General features: G+C 32.8%; 3 protein-coding genes across 6 annotated transcripts; 2 read left to right on the top strand and 1 right to left on the bottom strand.

Annotated features, from left to right (window-relative positions):
* The first annotated feature begins 918 nt into the window (after positions 1–918).
* LOC101264818 (serine hydroxymethyltransferase, mitochondrial) lies at positions 919–6,910 on the top strand. Of its 3 annotated transcripts, none has more exons than XR_741270.4 (17): positions 943–1,231; positions 1,336–1,386; positions 1,516–1,602; positions 2,301–2,422; positions 2,651–2,727; positions 2,863–2,987; positions 3,079–3,171; positions 3,829–3,921; positions 4,006–4,203; positions 4,756–4,860; positions 4,955–5,020; positions 5,140–5,217; positions 5,491–5,602; positions 5,965–6,075; positions 6,197–6,364; positions 6,502–6,552; positions 6,641–6,910. XR_741270.4 is itself a non-coding variant. In XM_010321935.4 (16 exons), exons 1-15 carry the CDS (start codon positions 1,145–1,147, stop codon positions 6,343–6,345), a joined length of 1,554 nt encoding a protein of 517 aa, XP_010320237.1. In that variant the 5' UTR covers positions 919–1,144; the 3' UTR covers positions 6,346–6,364; positions 6,641–6,910. The 3 variants fall into 3 exon arrangements, 1 of the variants encoding a protein (XP_010320237.1); XR_002027669.3 differs by having other exon boundaries at positions 6,506–6,552; XM_010321935.4 differs by lacking the exon at positions 6,502–6,552 and having other exon boundaries at positions 919–1,231.
* Positions 6,911–7,801: 891 nt separating this feature from the next.
* Positions 7,802–10,611, top strand: LOC101265126 (pentatricopeptide repeat-containing protein At3g12770-like). Its single transcript, XM_004237982.5, has 2 exons — positions 7,802–8,116; positions 8,321–10,611. The coding sequence occupies exons 1-2, from the start codon at positions 8,024–8,026 to the stop codon at positions 10,493–10,495; spliced, it is 2,268 nt and encodes a 755-aa protein (XP_004238030.2). The 5' UTR covers positions 7,802–8,023; the 3' UTR covers positions 10,496–10,611.
* A 209-nt stretch (positions 10,612–10,820) lies between these two features.
* LOC101265432 (CBL-interacting serine/threonine-protein kinase 8) lies at positions 10,821–16,651 on the bottom strand. 2 transcript variants are annotated; one of them, XR_011220899.1, is made up of 15 exons: positions 16,176–16,607; positions 15,379–15,441; positions 15,174–15,245; positions 14,959–15,066; positions 14,794–14,868; positions 14,637–14,690; positions 14,370–14,495; positions 14,134–14,223; positions 12,577–12,699; positions 12,212–12,303; positions 12,001–12,120; positions 11,635–11,754; positions 11,424–11,480; positions 11,271–11,345; positions 10,821–11,178 (listed from the first exon to the last, which is right to left on the bottom strand). XR_011220899.1 is itself a non-coding variant. In XM_004237983.4 (14 exons), exons 1-14 carry the CDS (start codon positions 16,332–16,334, stop codon positions 11,077–11,079), a joined length of 1,344 nt encoding a protein of 447 aa, XP_004238031.1. In that variant the 5' UTR covers positions 16,335–16,651; the 3' UTR covers positions 10,821–11,076. The 2 variants fall into 2 exon arrangements, 1 of the variants encoding a protein (XP_004238031.1); XM_004237983.4 differs by lacking the exon at positions 12,212–12,303 and having other exon boundaries at positions 16,176–16,651.
* Between the last annotated feature and the right edge of the window lie 3,778 nt (positions 16,652–20,429).

The following is a 20,429-nucleotide window of genomic DNA, read 5'->3' on the forward strand; positions in this document are numbered from 1 at the left end:
TCCAATACATAGTTCCTTGGTTAGACTGTCAGTGATAATGAGAAGAACAAGTATAAACTTTTTTACTTATCTTTTGGCTCTCTTTAATAATTTAGGAGTACTATTATCTTTTTCTCAATTTCAAATAGTTTTCGTATTATTATCGTAGTTTTCATTATATAATTTCAATTATTACTTATATGTTTTTGGTTATCGTTAGTATTTTTTACTTCTGTATTACTCTCTATTTAGTTTTATTTTGTTATGTATTGTTACTTTTTTATTCATATTTTTCTATACAAATTGTTTTGAGATATTTTATTTGATTCGATAGTCTATTGAAAATAACTTTTATCGTTTAATAAGATAGATATAAAATATATATACTTTATACCCTCTATTACTTTTATCCTTTGACTCTATTACTTTTATCTTGTTTTAATTTGTTATATACTTTCACGATTTACTTTTTATTCGTACATAATAAACTTCATATCTCATTTAAGAAAATAATTTATTATGCATATTATTTTTTTATAAAATTAATATATATTTTGTTGAACAATGAAATAATTATTTAATATTAATGATTACGAATTAAGTTAACATTTTTAAAAAATATAGTAATTAAAAGTGAACAGTGGAATACTTTCCGATATAATCAGTTCACCAACTTCCATGCACTTTGAGATGATTAACTACTACTGACATTGTCCCCAGAACCAACTCTCTTCTATTTTAATTTTCTTAAAGTATTTTAATAAAAAATGACAAAGATTCCTAAATGTAGAAAAATAATTTGCCTTAATTCATATTTGGATGGTTATTATGCGTTATATTATTAATTTAAATGTTAAAATATTTTAATATTTACTTAAATTATAAATATATAATATTATAATAAAATATAATATAATATAATACATTAGGAAATAACACGTAACTGAACTTCTAAATGAAAGTGTTACTAGTATTTTAGTGCTTTACAACAACCAAAAATTAAAGTCACATCGTTCAATTAGCAAAGCAAACGCACCACACCACTAAGCTCTGTCACCATCTTCAACCACCCTCTGTTTCCCCAAATTCCCAACAAGGGGCCTAATAACACCAACCCAAAGCTCATTTCTCAATTGCCATTACACGAACAAAAATTGAAATAGCAATGGCGATGGCTCTTCGTAAGATTTCTTACGGTTCCTCCATCAACCTTCTTCGTCCTCTCTCCAATGGCTCTTCCGTGCAATACAAGGTACAAGTATTTTCTTCCTGAAAAGTTATTAATTTGTAAAGCTGGTGATATTCAATTTTGTTAATTGTTGCTTTTTTTTAAAATTTTTATTGTTGTTGTTGCAGTCGTCTTTGCCTAATCAAGCAGTTCGAGATAGGGAGGATCCGCGAGTTACGGTTAGTAGTAAATCGAATCAGAATATGTATAGGTTTTCTTACTTTTGCTTTTGGATCTTTGTTTTTTTTATGAGTTTTCAATGGTAGGATCAATGATTTTATTGTTGCTCCTGGTTATTTGGTTAATAGTGGATTAAGCAGTTGAATGCGCCACTTGAAGAAATTGATCCAGAGATTGCCGACATTATTGAGCATGAGAAAGCTAGGCAATGGAAGGTTTGTAATTTTATTGTGTTTATGATTCTATGATTTGTTAAGAAAATTTTGTGTTGTTTTTGTTGGTAAAGATATTCCAAAATCTGCTTTTCATATGAGCTGATAATTAAAACACGAACACCTGATTTTCTTAATAGTTAGTCCCTTCGTTTCATTTTATTTGGCCACTATAACCAAAAGTAGATGTTTCATTTTAGCAAATCAAGAGAATTTTAGTACTTTTTTTTTCCATATTGCTCATTAGTGTTACTTTTAAGGGTTCGAAAGCATCATTTGAATAAGATCAGTTTACTAAAACACACTATTTATTAAAGCTTTCTTAAATGGGTGTTAGGTCGATATGAGCCAACTAACATGAAATGGAGTGAGTAGTTAGTTCCTCATTTTCACTTTATATCATGATATTTGATTGGAATCAAAAGATAGAGAGGAGTATTGAGTCGAATTATATATTATCACTAATTGTATAAAATTGAAGAAGATAATTAAACCAGTGGTTAAAAGAGAGTTTAGTAGAGAAAAAAATCAAATCAAAGTTTAGAAAAAGTTATATAGTAACAGAACTATGTTAAGATTCTAGTAACAATCCACAATGGAAAAGGTGTTTATAATATGAAATGAAGAGAGTACATTTTACAAGCCTCTAGTATGTTAAAAGATCGTTTATGTATGAACCATGAATTTTGACGAATTTGTAGGGTCTTGAGCTTATCCCTTCAGAGAATTTTACATCACTGTCAGTGATGCAAGCAGTTGGATCAGTAATGACCAACAAATACAGTGAAGGGTATCCTGGTGCTAGATACTATGGAGGAAATGAGTACGTTCATTACTTTCGTTCTCTGGTTGATTTGGAGTTCATACTTTATACTGAATTGCTGATCTCCTATAATATGAACTAAAAGTGGTATCTAAGTTGCTGTGACATTGATATACTTGCTTTCTGGCTGATCAGCAAGAGTTTGTCATTCTGGTTGTCATTTGTTGCTAATTGAATACCATTAGAAACATTAACCACGTCTTCTGTTTTTTTATTCATTTTATATAGGTATATTGACATGGCAGAGAGATTGTGTCAAAAACGTGCACTGGAAGTTTTTAATTTGGATCCTGCCAAATGGGGAGGTAATTACATCAGGAAGAAAAATTTCATTCTGAGTGGATCATTAGATGTGAACTGACCTGATAATGGCTCTATGCTTGCTCTCTAGGCTTTTGATAATAGTCTTTATGCTAATTATTCATCAAACTTTGTTGCAGTCAATGTTCAGTCATTGTCTGGATCTCCTTCAAATTTTCAAGTGTACACTGCTTTATTAAAGCCTCATGAGAGAATTATGGCGCTAGATCTTCCTCATGGTGGACATCTTTCACATGGTTATCAGGTTTTGTTCTCTTGAACTAATATATCTAAGGTGTACTTTGCTGTAATATTTATTTCCCAGCAATGCCCTTATTTCTGTCTATGCTATGCAGACTGACACAAAGAAGATTTCTGCTGTGTCTATCTTTTTCGAGACCATGCCTTACAGATTAGATGAGAGCACAGGTTATATTGACTATGAACAGGTAGTCTTTTGTTTGTCTGTATTATTTGGAATAGTTTAGGTGTTATAAGCCATTTCACTTTTCTTGTGTCTTGCACCTTTTGGCCACTTCTAATTACTAATTTCAGTAGTCATCGACTCAAATCATCTGAAGAAAATGTCAAAATTATCTTTTGTCATCTCCTTTCCTATAGTCTGCATGCACTGATTTCTTGGTTGCAACATCATATAATTTGAAATCAGTATAATAACAGATCCAGAATTCCCCTCAATTGAACCTGTGCCTTGCTTCACATATGATTAAATGTTTCCTAGTTCATATGCTTTCACATGTTTGTATTGTCGCTTTCCACATGGAGCACACTCTTGAAGCTTCTTACTATGCTGAGTAAATGATAATGAGGAAGTGAGACAGACAAGTCTCTGCTGCTTCCTCTTTTCAAGGCCTTCAGCTGTTTTGACACAAAAATTGTAAGTTGTTGAGCTAGGGTTTCTTTTGAAGCAAGTGTATTTGTACACCATAATGTACAGATGCTTATGCTAGTCTTCTTGGGGGTAAAAAGCATGCTTTATTGTTTACAAATCAAGACTCTTTGTTGGCTTTCTCAGGTTCTTTTAGTCTAGTTAGTACGTGATTTCTTCAACTCATTCTTCAGTTGTTGAATTTCCATTTGCACAGCTGGAGAAAAGTGCAACGCTCTTCCGACCGAAGTTGATTGTTGCTGGTGCAAGTGCTTATGCTCGCCTATATGATTATGCACGTATCCGTAAGGTAAACCAATAAATCTTTTTAAGTTTGTTCCCACTATTATGTTTTCCAACTTTTAAAGTAGTGCTGTTTTTGAGCAATTGACAGGTATGTGACAAGCAAAAAGCTGTTCTCTTGGCAGACATGGCACATATCAGTGGCTTGGTTGCTGCTGGAGTCATCCCTTCTCCTTTTGAGTATGCAGACGTTGTTACCACCACAACTCACAAGTCACTACGTGGGCCACGTGGAGCGATGATCTTCTTCAGAAAAGGAGTGAAGGAGATAAACAAAAAAGGAGAAGAAGTGAGTATGACCTGAAGTCAAATAACTTGGTAGTATTAGTTTGGATACTCTTTGGTACTGAAATCTAGGGAGGGAAATTTTATTGTTAGTCCTTCCTTGTAGATTATTCTTGTTTAGTTCTCTTATTACCGTGTCCTGCATCGGAAATTTTCAGTTTATGTTGGACAAGCCAATTTAGTCTTTCACTCCTAAGTCCTAGCCGACCAAATTGAGTAATTTTATGGGTTCCATCAACTTCTGCTGGCCTCAACCCAATTCTCTGCTTATTCCTTGCACACGTCCTCAGATCTTCCTTCAACCTTGTAAACTTGCCTACTGGACACACCATAAAATCATGCGCCTCAGTTAACACGCTACCACCTTCTTAAACGACTCAAAAGTTAAATGCTTCAATTCCTGTAATCTTGCATAAAATCAAAATAAACACAAAAGGCTGGATGAGAAGCACAAAATCTCATTTTTGGAATATGGTGCCACTTATATCTCTTTTCTATGAATGAATAATGGAGAAACTATAATGTGATAAGTAATAGTGTGAATGTCATCCTACAGGTTATGTATGACTATGAAGATAAAATCAACCAAGCTGTTTTCCCTGGACTTCAAGGTGGCCCCCACAATCACACAATTTCTGGCTTAGCTGTCGCACTGAAACAAGTAAGTAGTTCATCTTCTGTATTTGTATCCATTGTTTACATGTTTCCCTTATTAAGTTGCAACTGTATAAAATGTCTCCTTGTCTGTTATGTAGGTCATGACACCAGAATACAAGGCATACCAAGAGCAAGTTCTTAGCAATTGCTCTAAGTTTGCTGAGGTACTACTTGTAGTTAACTTCCTTCACCCATAGCATAGTCTATGATCATTACTACAGCAGAGGGAGGTAACTTGATGGTTTTGTTGCAAATTTTAATTTCTGATCACAATATTTTGTAGAGTTTGCTGGCAGCGGGATATGATCTTGTATCTGGTGGAACTGAGAATCATCTCGTGCTGGTTAACTTAAGAAATAAGGTACATAACAGGTTCATATTAAAATGACAGGACAGCTTCTTATTGTCCATTAGAATTGCTGATCGTTTTGCCGTCGGACATCTAAAAGAACAGGATATTTTTAATTTTAATAGCTGTGTTTATTTATATTTGCAAAAGATTTAGAAAAGAGATCAGGCGTAGAACGTCTTATCTTTTGTGTATTGGATGTATTTAATGGATCAAATATGTCAATTGTGCATTACATGGAAGCGTCGACTCCTACCCTGACAATTTGGTGAATACCTTCTTCAGGGTATTGATGGATCTAGAGTTGAGAAGGTTTTAGAGTCGGTGCATATTGCAGCCAATAAGAATACTGTGCCTGGTGATGTATCTGCCATGGTACCTGGTGGCATTCGCATGGGTAAGGATCTTTTTTTCCCCTATTTTATGATTGCTTATTATGATTGCTTAACATAACTGGATGTATCGTTAATGCACCCTATAGTGTCCAGCATCTCATGAATTTAACACCTAGAATGTATATGTTCTTTCAGCTCTTTTCTCCCTTTTCTTGCGCAAGTGTATTTGTAGTATTAACCAGGGGTAGAACCTCTTAATATTCTTGTGGCAGTATCTTAGTATTGACTACTAATTCTTGTTGATCCAAAATTAAAAATTAAATGAGTAAATAGAACAGAAAAGAAACATTTCCATTGATGGTGACATGCGTGTGGATATAATTGATCTCCAAGTCAATTTACCCCGTCTCATGCTGTGATCCAGGCACCCCAGCTCTCACTTCTAGAGGTTTTGTTGAGGAGGATTTTGTCAAAGTGGCTGAATATTTTGACGCTGCTGTGAAGTTGGCCCTTAAGGTCAAGGCTGAGACCAAAGGTTTGGTGTTTTTCATGTTGTCAATATTTTGGAATTTATCAGTTCCTCAGATCATACAATTTGTTATTAAAAGTTTCAGATTGTATACTTACATACAATCATCGGTTTCTAATAAACGTAGGAACGAAGTTGAAGGACTTTGTGGCAACTTTGAGTTCAGACTCCAACATTCAATCTGAGGTTGCCAAGCTAAGGCAGGACGTTGAGGACTATGCCAAACAATTCCCTACTGTTGGTTTCGAGAAAGAAACAATGAAATACAAGAATTGAGCTTGGATCTAGTGTTGAGGTACTTCTGTTGCCTTACTTTTCTCCTAAACGAAAAAAAGAGTTATTTCTGATGTATTTTTCTGTTTATTATACCAGAATGTAAAATCATGTGTTTTTAAGTTTTTAACACTGGGTCCATTTACTTATTCATTTAAGGCAGCGAGGCTTCCTTTTTCTTCACTCTCTGTAATTTTGCTGTCTTTGGCTGTAAGTGTAAAATGTGCAAGATGATTGCCTTTTTAGTTCTAGTTTCCAACCTTTACTTGTCCCCTTATCGGTCTTATTTTGCTATCAGGCTCGAGTCAGAAGACATTTTTCTCCAATGATGTTAGAACATTTGTCTTTCTGAATTCACCTGCAGTGCGCGGAAAAGAGTTACACGGATCACATTTCATTACATTTGTTTGATTTTTCAAATCGAAGTTACCATCAGATGTAATTTTATGCTACGTTCACATGTGATGTATAACAGGATAAGGGATAAGATCTTATGCAAACAGTTCATCAGTAATGCCAGCACTCTCACCAAACAAGAATCAGGAACTATATATTTTATTTTTTCATATATGATCTTTGCAATTGATTATTTTTGAAAGTGTTTACATTTGTTTGTAAAATTTCCAAAAAGCTTTTTAAGGGTGAATTAGTAAAATCATTTTCTTAGTTAGAAAGTGATCAACCATAAGAGATAGAGGGAGTACATCTAGGATGACAATGAGGTGGTGCGGATTGAGCTTAACCTGCAAATCTTTTAATTCGCCCTGCCCCGCGTAGCAACTCTTTTCATTTTCAACCCACACCGCCCCGACCCGCATAGACCCATTCCGCATAATTCTCGTAATATTTTCTTTTTCTAGTTATGTTTGATACTAAAAATAAAAATCTTAAAAATAAATTAATTTTTTCATTATGTATTAATTTAATAGGATATTTACTTAAAATTTAATTTTTAGAGGTCATTGGAAAACATGCAAGAAATTGTATTATTTTTTTTTGACCCATTTTCATTTATTATCTTGAATGTTGTAATTGCTTTAATGAATTTATCTTAATAAATAATGCTCTATCGCTCTATAACATGTAAAAATTTATTATTAAGTTTGAACTAACATAAATCATATATATCTGCAACCCGCCCTGCTCCACATTAATTTTAAAAAAACTCACTTCAATCCGCCCTGCATTCATCCCGCCTCACATAACCTTAAACCCCCCGCTCTATATAGCCTTAAAAACTTACTCCGCATCCGTCCCGCTCCTAAGTACATCATATATATTTTTACAGAAATGAGTATATTCTTAGCGAATTGTCAATAGGGATTAGAAGGTAAAAACTATGAATCGTTGTTTTGATACGGAAGGTGGGATAAACAAAATTATATCGTGGACTTTGTAATTTATGAGATAAATAATTTCGAGACTACCGATACCAAACGAACGATTACTATCCATAATTTATTAGTTCCCGCTAAGATTAACGTCCTAATCCATTTTTCACATCTCCAGTGGGGTCCACGAAACTCAATCTCTACCGGTCTCCCCTGTTCGGATTTTCAGTTCAATTTCATCCAAAGAGTAAAGATAACATTTTTCTTTTTTCAATTTCAATTTCAGATAAAATAAAACTGAAGAACAATGAAGTAATCTTTTCCCAGTTTTATACTGAGTGGCGAATTCAATGGCTTCTCTGCCTTCAGTAGTTGTGGGCAACACCCTTAAGCTTGAAAATGAATTCAAGAAAAACTCAGTAACTCCTTTGCCTTTCGAAAAGGTACAATCTTGATCCTTTTAATTACTGTTTTACTCCATTGTCTAAGTCTCGGAGTAACTGATAAAGTTGTGAAAACAGTCTCTTGCAGAAATGCAGGGTAAGATTGTGTATAATAGACCTATGTGGTCGGATTTTTCAGTGGATTGGACTATTTTTGTTCTTCTATATATCTAATGGTTCTTCTTGTTTTGTGGTTTAATTTAGAAAAATCATAGTCCCATGAACTCGGATAAAGCATTGGAGCCATTGAATGTTGAATTCAGAGAGGCACTTTCACTGATCAAAGAAGGTAGTGAAAAAGTGGAATCAGCTTCTTATGTTCCACTTCTGCAAGAATGTATCAAGAATAATTCTGTTTCAGAAGCTAAAGCTATTCATGGCCATATTATCAAAATGGGTATTCATGAAGATTTGTTCCTCATGACATTTCTTGTTAATGTTTATGCAAAATGTGGGATGATGGGAAACGCACGGAAGGTATTTGATAATTTGCCTAAAAGAAATGTTGTTACCTGGACATCCTTGATGTCTGGCTATGTTCAGAATTCGCAGCCGGAGGTTGCTATTAGCGTATTCCAAGAAATGCTGGAAGCGGGTGGATTTCCCACGAATTATACGTTAGGTGTTGCGTTCAATGCTTGTTCATTGTTGGGTCATTTCGAGTTAGGAAAGCAGATTCATGCGTATGTTGTGAAGTATGAAATTGAGGATGACACAAGTATTGGCAATGCTCTCTGTAGCTTGTATTCCAAAAGTCACAATCTGGATTCTGCAGTTAAAGCTTTTCGGATGATTGCTGATAAGAATGTTATCTCGTGGACAGCAGCTATATCTGCCTGTGGAGATAACGGGGATTCTGCAATGGGATTAAGCCTGTTTGTTGATATGCTTAGTGCGGATGTGGAGCCTAATGAGTTCACATTTACAAGTGTACTAAGTTTGTGTTGCATAATGCAGGCTTTAAAGATAGGATCACAAATTCATTCTTTGAGCATTAAACTGGGGTATGGTTCTAATCTAAGAGTAACAAATTCAATTATGTACTTATACTTGAAAAATGGATGGATTATAGAGGCAAAGAAGCTGTTTGATGGAATGGAGTCAATTAGTTTGGTTACATGGAACGCGATGATTGCAGGTCTTGCTCAAATGATGGATCTTGGAGAGGACGGTATTGCTGCACATTCCAGCGGTTTTGAGGCACTAAACACTTTTTTGAGACTGCATCATTCGGGGATGAAGCCTGATTTATTCACCTTCTCAAGTGTGTTATCTGTATGTAGTAGTTTGGTTGCTTTGGAACAAGGGGAACAAATTCATGCTCAGGTTATTAAGTCTGGGTTTTTGTCGGACGTTGTAGTGGGAACTGCCCTAGTTAACATGTATAATAAATGTGGGAGCATTGATAGGGCAAGTAAAGCTTTTGTGGAGATGTCTACACGAACTTTGATATCTTGGACGTCTATGATTACAGCCTTCGCACAACATGGGTACTCTAAACAAGCGTTGCAGCTCTTTGAGGATATGAGTTTCGTAGGAGTTAGACCAAACAAGGTTACATTCGTGGGAGTGCTCTCGGCTTGTAGCCATGCTGGACTGGTCAAAGAGGCATTGACATACTTTGACATGATGAAAAAAGAGTACAAAATCAAGCCCGTGATGGACCATTATGCATGCTTGATTGATATGTTTGTGAGGTTAGGGAGGATAGATGAAGCTTTTGATTTCGTCAAGAAGATGGATTTTGAGCCTAACGAGTTTATATGGTCACTTCTAATAGCTGGCTGTAGAAGCCATGGGAAGTTAGAACTAGGTTTTTATGCTGCTGAACAACTACTCAGCCTGAATCCGAAAAATTCAGAAGCATACTTCCTGTTGTTAAACATGTACCTATCAGCTGAGAGATGGAAGGATGTTTCCAGGTTGAGAAAGCTAATGAAAGATGAAAAAATCGGAAAGCTAAAGGATTGGAGCTGGATCAGCATCAGGGACAAAGTTCATTCGTTTAGAACAGGTGATCAGTTGAATCCTCCATACGAAAATATAGATATTTTCTTAAGTGATTTACATGACAAAGCAAGTACAATGGGATTTGAGTTGCACACAAGTTTGGAGCTCAAAAACGAAGAAGATAATGAAACAGCTTTTCCTATTGGTCGTCACAGTGAAAAACTGGCTGTTGCATTTGGATTGCTGAACATACCAAGTGCTGCACCCATCCGAGTTATTAAGAGTATAAGCATGTGTAGAGATTGCCACAGCTTTATGAAATTCATCTCACAGCTAACTTCAAGAAAAATCATCATTAGAGATAGTAAAAGGCTTCACAAATTTGTGAATGGACATTGTTCTTGCGGCGATTTTGGTAGTCTTGTTTAATTCTTTCTCAAAGCCTTCACTTACCTTAATTTCTTGATTATCATTTTTCTTGTCAAGTCTCTGTTATCTACTCATTGACTGATATTGTTATATGAAAGGAAAATCAGAAAAGTAAATAGTGGCTTATATGGAGTTTTCTGTACTGATGAAATTTCCAATTGCTACATCAGTTTATACACAAGGTTTTGTCCTGCCATCTTTTGAATTTAAGGGGCAAAGGTTTGGTTGACTAGTTGTAAAGCTCTAATGTTGGGTAGATCATGGATTTAACAACGATTGCCTTTGCTGTTAATATGAAATTGATGAAACAAGAAAATTGGAAATGTTTCACTGAAGCTGGTAAAAATATAATCACTCTTCTCTAGAAATAGCAAGTATTTGTTATGTTTTACTCTCTGCTCTAAGATGATAACTGTCATCACCACATTGATATAACTGATACAAAACCTGGGGAAAGCGCGGAAACATTACCCCTCACTTGGCTCGACTATAAAAGAGTGTACTCACTGCCTATTGGGTTCAAGAAACTGTAATCTTTTATACAAACACAAAGTACACACAGACTCTCTAATGCTAAAATATCATCTCTTTCTACTCCTTGCTTTTGTAACTTTTGATTTGCATGATTCATCCGGTGGCCTCCAGATAATGTCCTCAAGATTGCCACAAAAGTTCTTGTAAAACTGTTAAACAGTATAGGTGTAAGCACTTGCTTTTTGATAAGGAAGAAGCAAAGAGAGTTTTGGATCATGTATATGTATGATACTGAACTAACCTTGAGGAATTCACTAGCATCACCGGCTGCTTTCTGAACGTCTACCATGAAAAATGTAGGAGCAACTTCGAAAACCTGTTAAATAATAAATATTAGCTAGCACAGAAAGAGTGCTACGCAGATTGAAACAGCTTTCGAAAGAAGTGAACTTGCCTCCAGTATTACAGAGAAATGTGAAGTCTTGTTTGTGGAGAGACCTTCTACCCTCATCTGAGACATACATACAAGCAGAAATGAGGACCAACCTTAGGAATTGTCCAAGAAAATTGCAGGATAGAACTTGAAAGAAAAGAAAAAAGACCAAGTGAACCCAAGTGATTAAGCTTGAGATGCCCATTATTAATAAGAAAAGGTGAGTGTCTACCTTAAAATTGCGGATATGGGTCTTGAAACCCATGGACTGGGCCACAACTTCCATACTTGATAAAACAACTTTTGCTGGTTTCTGTGTTAGGAAGCGTGTTTGATGATGCTTCATTGAGTCCTGTAAATCCAGCTTCCACATTTCACTTATCTAAGTTCAAGACCAGCACCTTAATAATGACAAGCAACTAACAAAACCTATAGGGTAAGTTGAAAATGCGAAGCAAGATGTGCCTCTTTTCATTGCTCCAACTCAGAACTAGTTGATATATATGTTATGGACTATATAAAATCTGATCTACAGGAAAGACAGAAACTACAGTCCTGTTGTGAATGGTCGAATTGGTAGAAGTTTTAGAATCAATACCTGCCCACGGTCAAACAATATGGATAAGTTCAATCCTTGAGAGAGAATAATTAGGTCAAAGGCATTTAAAGCCAGAGGCCCAGCATCCGCATTGTCACATTGCTCGTTGGATGCTTCCTCCTATAAAACATTATAACATGCTATAAAATAGCGGAAAACAAAGAAACTAAGCAGTTTATAACCAGACCTCCATGGAAAAAAAATTTCATACCAAACACTACAACAAGTCCTATCAAATTGAACTTTCTTTCTTTTTTTGGTGCATATCCTCCATTTGTCCAGAGGAAAAAGTTCAGAAAGAATCTGAATAATGCAAAAGGTTTTAATGAACGCACCTTCACAAAACTATTCCATCATCTAAATCCAAGTGATAGCCCCAATAACATTAAACAATAACATTCTCACCTTAATGATAACAGAACATTCAACTTGAGCAATAAACAAATACGAAGTGATGCTTCAGCCAGCTACTTACCAGCTTGCCAACAAGCAACCCTTGGCAAGATTCACTTAAATTCCTAATTCAACATCAAAATGTTTTATATAGCAAAGGCAGTAATTCTAAATCTTACTCACCTCAGTATCATCAAAAGCTGCATTAATATCATCTAAATTGACATCTTCATACTCCATGACTTTGACAGGATCATAATTTTTTTTAAACCACTCATCATTACGGATCTCTTCAATCCGAATACGCTGCACAAAATAGAGAAAAAAACTAAGTAATAAGCCAATGTAGGAATATGTTAGTTTTTGTAGAAGACTATTTATCTTCATGGTCAACATTACTGTATATCGTTTGAAACCTCCACCCAGCTACTACACTCCAAAAGAAACCCTAAGGTAGCATGAAGTCATGTAACAGAGCGTATACTACTTTAGTGAGTAAAACGTAAATAGCTCAAGAAGCAATAGCAGAATTAGCATCTTACCATAGAACATTCTAGAAGTTGCAACTTAACAATTTGGAAAAATAAGCCAAGTCAATATAACGGTGAAATAAAGATGTAGGGAGATACTTTTCCTTTTTAATTTTTTCCTTCCACAAAATTACCATCCATCCCTTATGCAATCCCCAGATGCTATCTTAACAATTCTCCTTCTCCTATTTCCCCTATTGTCTTCCTGAGTTGTTCTATGTCTACTGATACTTTAGTACTACGATGGCAAGAAATGTAAGGTCAAAATAGAAAAATTACACAAAGAAAGGAAGGAAGTGTGGAAAAAGGTCTAATGCACAAAAGAATAGTTCAAACACTTGGATACTGTCAGCAATAACGACTTTACAAAGAAGAAAAATGGAAGGGGAAACCCAAAAGGAAGAAGTTGCTGGATTGCTGCTTTGGTCCCATGACAATGGGGATCATCATGAAAAACTGAAATTTGAGCATGGGAATACAAGAAACATAACAAAAATGAAGAGCAGCAAACCAGCACAAATAGCAACAAGTTTCTTTCTTTGCCCTATTCTCTTTACCCTTTGTTTGTTCATTGTTCTTTCCACTTCCCTACATAAAACCTGCATATTTATTTTTATTTTTTTTAAAAAAATCTTTTGCTTGATTCCTTCCATTCATTTTTCCCTGTTCTTTCTGATTGGAAAGAAACAAAACAGAAGATAGAAGCATCCATATCCACATGAACCATAATAAGAACAGTAAGGTTTAGATGAGAAGCCAAGGAGATGGGAGGAAAATGAATATAAAAAGAAGAAAAAGTCATGGAGAATAGTATAGACAACTAAAAGTTCTAATGTTTGCTGGTGCACGACTTGCTTTAAGTCCACGTAGACATCTAGTACATATACTTTGAGAAAATCTAGCTCTATAACAATGAAATTTGACTGGTATCCAAAAAAAAAGAAAGTGGAGAGGAGAATGGCAGAGGGAGAAAATATGGTTTAATTTGTGTGAGGGAGAAGAAGAGAGGAGAAAAGGAAAAGGATTTACGCCAAAGTTCCTTTCTTGCTTCTGATTTGACAAGTTTGTTGATAAATACTACACAGAGTGAATAAGTTGCAATATTTTACAAGTTCAATGGATAGAAGGCTTTATGACACATTAAGTTTCAAAAACAGATAATTTTAAGGGCATAATCTAATGTGTGTAGATTCTCTAATTGAGTACTCACAGTTTGAGGATTTGGGTCTAAAATTCGATGTATCAGAGATTTTGCTCCAACAGGAAACCAAGATGGACAGGAAAAATCTGCTTTGTCAATCTGCAGAAAAATAAAAACATACTTGTTGGTAATTAAAACTTTGCTATAAAATAATGTTCTTTTACTGATGAAATGTGAAATATCAGCATAATTATCATGCCATCCATTTAAGTTATTTACGCAACATGAAAATGCAAAGCTTCTACCTTTGCGTACAGTGTAGTGAGATCAACCTCATCAAAAGGGAGATAACCTGCCATCAGAACATAAAGGATGACACCACAGGACCAGATATCAGCCACAGCACCATCATAACCTTTGTGACTAAGAACCTGATAAAGAGTTCCAATAACAAGGATGAAAAGGGACATCTTAATCCATAATTAAGTAAAGGATACATATCAATGATCAAACTACTCATTCAAAGATATACATGGAACTAAGATTACTGTAACGGAAGCTGCCTAACTTACCTCTGGTGCAACATAGTTGGGAGTTCCACATGTAGTCTTAAGAATGTTGACTCCCTATTAGAACATTATCCACAGCAATTAGCAACATAAAGACTTGCACCAATATTTTTGTGTTCTTGGTAATAGAGAAAAAAGGTAGTGTTTTGGGAGACCTTACTTCGCCAGGTGATGCACTAAGTCCAAAATCTGATATTTTCAGATTTGCTTGGGAATCTAGCAGAAGATTTTCAGGCTGAGCAATGTGGAAAATGGCAGTAAGATTTTCGTTTAAATGCATAATAATTTATTGCTCTCTCAATTTTACATTTCTGTTAACAAGTACCTTTAGGTCTCTGTGATAAACTCCCTTGATGTGACAATAATCAACTCCATCAATCAATTGTTGAAAGTATCTTCGAGACTCGGCCTCACTTAATCGTCCATGGTGGACCTACAAATGCATATTAGAAATCATTCAAAGGAGAATATATGCTTAAGTGCTTAAGAAGAATCAAAATAATCTGCATTTGTCCTTGACCATTTTAAGGTGGGACTTACTATCTTATCAAAAAGTTCCCCGCCTGTGATAAATTCCAAGATAATATAGATCTTCGTGCGAGTTGCTATAACCTGACAGCAAAATTTCTTTATATCAGCAATGCACATCAGCAAAAAAAATCTCCCCAACACCAGTAACCTAGAAGTGAAACAGGAAACAAATTTCAGAAAACTGCAAGTCATTGGCACTTGTTTTGGCACATGCCTCATGTAATCGAACTACATATGGATGTCTAACAAGCTTCATTATGGATATCTCCTGCTTTATCTGCAAGATGAAAATGCAGAAAACTCCTATTAGAGAACCCAAAAGAAAACAAATTATATCCAAACAGAAACATTGTCTCCACACCATATGCTTGAGAACTAATACCACAAACACAAGTTTACACATTTTGAATCTCTACACAGTAAGAAATGGCTTAGGATTTGACATTCAAAAAGAACTCTTGAAATGCTGAACTATGATCAAATCTACTAAAGTAAGACTATTAGCTAGCAGCATTTTGCACACATTGTAAAAATGATCAATAAACTAACATGAATCTGTTCATCAGAGTTCAGTATACTTTCAAATGCTCTGCAGCCTCACAAATTGCCGAAAATCCCGCATTCATGATGCCTTGGTCAATCAACTAACATTCTAAACAACAAGTAGAACCCACTCTATGGTGTTGCTAGACAATTAACTAAAATTTCAAATAAGTTCACAAATTGATCTAAAAATGTGAAAATGAAATCAAGTGTTACCTCTGTCTCAAACATCCCCTTAATCAAATCTACAGAGTCAACTTATCACATTTTTATTAATAAAAAAAGCTTATTCCATAAATTGCTACAACAAATCAAATAGAGCATTTACGAAACATGAATTTAACTAATTAGGAATAATAATTACTCTAAAATCTTAAGCTTCATCCATGGATTATCCAGTTGCAATGGTTGTTTTTTCTCATTTTTCAAATACCCAATTCAAAAGAAAAAGGAAAAACAAACACCCACCTGGTCAACCATCTTGTGCTTGATGATAGTGCTTCGATCGAGGACTTTCATGGCGACACTTTCACCTGTCTCAGTATTCTGAGCAAATTTAACCTTAGCAAATGTTCCTTCTCCAATTGTCCTTCCAACTTCATACTTACCAACTTTCCTTACCACCATTTTTGCTTCTTTTTCTTCAACAACAACACGAATCAACACCCTTTTTCTTCTTCTTCAAGTTCCTGTTACCTCAACCCATTTTTTTTTGCTATTTCAAGAAAAAATATAGGGCTTGACGAGCAAGATTTTGGCTTTTCTCCAATCTGTACTATTTTTAAACTAATAAAGCAAAAGGGGATGGGAATTGTTGAGAGGAAAAGGAATATGAACTGTGAAGGAGTTGAAAATGAAAAAGGAAGCTATACGAATGGGGAAAAGTGATTTGGGGATTTTGAAAAAAACATGAAAGTGCGTATGTGGGCTTTATTTTGTCCGGTATTTCAAAAGTCAATTTTATTAATTTTTAAAGCTAAATTATATTATATTAATTTGATATTTTAAATAAAAAATTTAGATATTCAAAAATTATATAAAAAATACTATAAATTAATATTTTTTATATATCAATATGACAAAAAAATTACATCTTATAATGTTAATCAAAATTCTTGTAATTTGACTCTAATAATTAGAAACCATGACAATTAAAAAGTGGACGGAGGAATAGCAAATTATTACTTTTATCTCGATCTATTCTTAAAAACGATTTTTTGGGTGATTAATTGAACTTAAACACATTCAAATCTTGTAATATAATTGAAATATACTCTGTTACGGATATTTTCAAACACTTTTCTCGATTTTTTTATTAAGAGTTTCAAACTCATTTGAGAGTTTGAGAACACTTGTTATGCCATGTGGTAGATCAAGAACGTATCTAAGTTTAGTTAATTCATTATATGAATATTTTCAAGACTGTTAATAAATTGATATGGACCAAGAAACTTTAAATATAAGTTTCTAGAATAAAAAAAATTTAAATTAAAATCGTATTTTTATCTTACATTTAAAATTTGATTTTTTGTAACTAAAAAACTTAAAAATTTAAAATATTTGATGATGAATTTTCAAAAATTATAATAGTTAGCTATGATTTTAGGATTTTGGTTTGGTAAAGTAGGAATGACAAGTCGAAAGAAGTTGTTGAAAAGCAAATATATCGTTAGTGGAGAATGCACCATTTGAAAATGATCTCTTTTTTTTTCTTAATTAGGATTAATACACAATTTATCCCTAAATTAATTTCTATCACATATTACTTCTAAACTAAATAAGACATTTTTACACATCATCAAATTATGGTTCAATTTATTGGTTTAATTACTTTTTTTTAGTTTGTTTAAAAAGATGGTTCTTCCTTAATTTGGTATTCCAAAATCATTATTTCAATATACCAAATGATGATATATTGAAAATCACATGATTACAAATATTTCAATATATTAAATATATCTTTATTAAGTATTTTATTCTTCTTTGATTAGATATTTTTGGGGTCACTTTTAAGAATAAAATTGACTCCGTTTTAATAAAATACACTTAAATTAAAATATTTTTTATAATATAAAAAAGTCAAATATTAAAATGAATATCAAAACTCAAATAAAAATCTAAAAAAGTAACTTTCTTATTTTGAACTTTGTAAAAACCTAAAAAGAAATTATGTTTGGTGTAGAACGGAGATCATTGCCAACTTGTTTTACAAATGGTTTACGTCTATTGAATGAATTCTTTTAATTAATGCATTGGGAAAAAATGGTGTCGATTAAAAATAAAATAGATCATGATGTTCAGTTAAATTAAGATCGAATAAATAATTGTTATAATGTAAAGATGTAATCTGAAGTGACTAAAGACTAGCTCATATAAAAATGCTTTGTAATTGGGCAACCTACGGGGTCTTTTCTAGGGAGAAGTCATCTTATAATTTGACGCTCTTATAATAACTCTCTTGAAGATCAACAATCAATCTCGAGTCTTGCGTCAACTTGGCTCCAATCAGATTCAAGCATAAATCAGAGCTTAGGCACGTGCTACTGGGTCTCCTTTTCATCGAAGCGATAATTCAATTGATTTAGCCTATATAATGAAAAGTTATTATAAAAAATAAAAGACCTCATAAAATTTCAAAAGTCAATTCTAGTGTAACCTTATTATCTTTTTTTCTTAGAATCTCAATGAACGAAGACTCTCGGCCTTCTTCTCCTTATCTCTATTTTTCTTTTCCTATTAGCTCTTGATATTTTTATCCAAAAATAAATAAATTTAATCAACTTTAATTCACTATTTTTTCGATAAATAATAAAAAAGTTAAAGAAAATTTACTTAAATAATTGGCAGCACAATATTGGATAGTGAGCTGAATAATTTAAAAGGCGTAAATTTTCTTGTCGTTGAAGGAAACTTCTTATTAATTAGAGGAACAAGTGTTCTTTGTCTTCTCTTTTTTCAAACAAAAAAACATTTGTGTGTAACGTTTCTTTATAATACATGAAAATTTAAGATGATATGGACTATGGAGCTAATTGTTATTTTTACTTTTTATTTTTTTCGAGAATTAGTTTCATAATTTATTTTAAATATTTTTAAAATATTAATTTATGATTCATAACTCACTTTATAATGTTGAATTTCAGGAAATTCTAAGTAACATGGAAATAATGAACTTTTTTGGTACGTACTAGCATATTTTATATTCGAGAAATATAAAAAATTGATATTTTTTAAAAGAAATCATCAAATTTTATCATATTTATATACTAAGATATCAATATCAATATCTTTTTTTATAAGATTTACACCATATTTAATAAATATGATAATATATGAAATCTTAACGAGATGAGGAGTGCTAGTTGACTCAAGCATTTGGTTCTTGTTTTAACTTTTTTTTTCAAACAAATTTATATCAGTACATCTGGTGATCTTTTATTAATAATAAAATAAAAATTTTAACGTGAATAAGTGCAAGTAAAAATAAAATGAATAAATATTATTCAGTATAATCAATAATTGAAACCATCACCATTTAGTGGATTTTATTAAGACTATATATAATTGGATGTGGATAAGATTGGACTGTTTTATTTTTTCTTATATATATATATATATTATGGTAGTGCTTCTATTGTATAAAAATAAAAATTTAAAACTCTAAAGTGGTTGCAACTATCAGACAATACTAATCTTCAAAGCTTGAATAGTTTAATATAATATAATTTTGGAAAAGTTGAGATCTGATGTTTCCAATAGGTTAATTAATAATATGTTGGTAATAATTAGATAACTATTGATAAGATAATTCATCTAAGTTTCAAAATATAAAAAAAAAAAAAAGATAAAGAAGTTAAAAGAAAATTCAATCTTATATATATACACAAATTAAGTTTTCTTTTTTCTTAAATAGGATTCAAATAAACTCTTTGTCCGTGTTATTACTAGAGTGAAAGAATTTCCGAATTTAGAGGCGAAACTAAGATTTTAATTTTATGAGTTCTAAATTTTATAATGACAATTTTAAATGATAATAACCTTCTTCTAAGTTTAATATTTTAAAAGTATTTTATAAATTTATTAAATAAATAAACTAAGCTTTAAGGATTAAGGATCTTTGAAACCATGAAACATGGGATATTGTTAATTGTAACACCAATAATCCAGGAAAAATGCAATGTTTCAGCATGTTCATGAATAAAAAAAAATAATATGTACGATAAATAATTAAATCTATGAAATATTAAAAAAATCATAGTGCATAAAACAATATTATTAGGCCTTGATAAGGTTGACAATACGTTACTGCATCACCAAACTATATTATATTGTTGATTTTCTTCACATAAACGTAACATCCACAAAAATACGCCACAATTATGTTGCCATTGCGACAAATAATAATACTACTAAATATTAAAGAATGTTAAGTCAAGTTTGCAACTAATTTATGTATTTTATTTTTTTAATAATCGTAGTGTTTAAATTAGCTTACACACATCTTAACTAATTTAATATGACGGTTATCTCTTATATATTAATAATGAATTCTAACTAGGTATTAATCTAACGGATATTAAAAGAGATGAAAAGAAATCATTTATGTGTTTTTGTATGAACTCTTTATGCACTATTAATAACTAACTTCTGCACTTAATTAATGCCACTTGTCCCATTGATTAATAGTTTATCAATGGGGTCAAATTTATTAATTTTGTGGTC

Source organism: Solanum lycopersicum, chromosome 4 (genome assembly GCF_036512215.1).
Source record: "Solanum lycopersicum chromosome 4, SLM_r2.1".
In the NCBI taxonomy this organism is placed as follows: Eukaryota; Viridiplantae; Streptophyta; class Magnoliopsida; order Solanales; family Solanaceae; genus Solanum; species Solanum lycopersicum.

Excerpts from the sequence above, each read along its gene's own strand:
- LOC101264818 (XM_010321935.4), top strand. The coding sequence starts at position 1,145 with ATGGCGATGGCTCTTCGTAAGATTTCTTACGGTTCCTCCATCAACCTT. Across the intron at positions 1,232-1,335 it reads GCTCTTCCGTGCAATACAAG|TCGTCTTTGCCTAATCAAGC; the intron begins GTACAAGTATTT and ends TTGTTGTTGCAG. Across the intron at positions 2,988-3,078 it reads ATCTTTCACATGGTTATCAG|ACTGACACAAAGAAGATTTC; the intron begins GTTTTGTTCTCT and ends TATGCTATGCAG.
- LOC101265126 (XM_004237982.5), top strand. The coding sequence starts at position 8,024 with ATGGCTTCTCTGCCTTCAGTAGTTGTGGGCAACACCCTTAAGCTTGAA. Across the intron at positions 8,117-8,320 it reads CTCCTTTGCCTTTCGAAAAG|AAAAATCATAGTCCCATGAA; the intron begins GTACAATCTTGA and ends GGTTTAATTTAG.
- LOC101265432 (XM_004237983.4), bottom strand. The coding sequence starts at position 16,334 with ATGGTGGTAAGGAAAGTTGGTAAGTATGAAGTTGGAAGGACAATTGGA. Across the intron at positions 15,067-15,173 it reads GGGAACTTTTTGATAAGATA|GTCCACCATGGACGATTAAG; the intron begins GTAAGTCCCACC and ends ATGCATTTGTAG. Across the intron at positions 14,869-14,958 it reads TTTATCACAGAGACCTAAAG|CCTGAAAATCTTCTGCTAGA; the intron begins GTACTTGTTAAC and ends CACATTGCTCAG.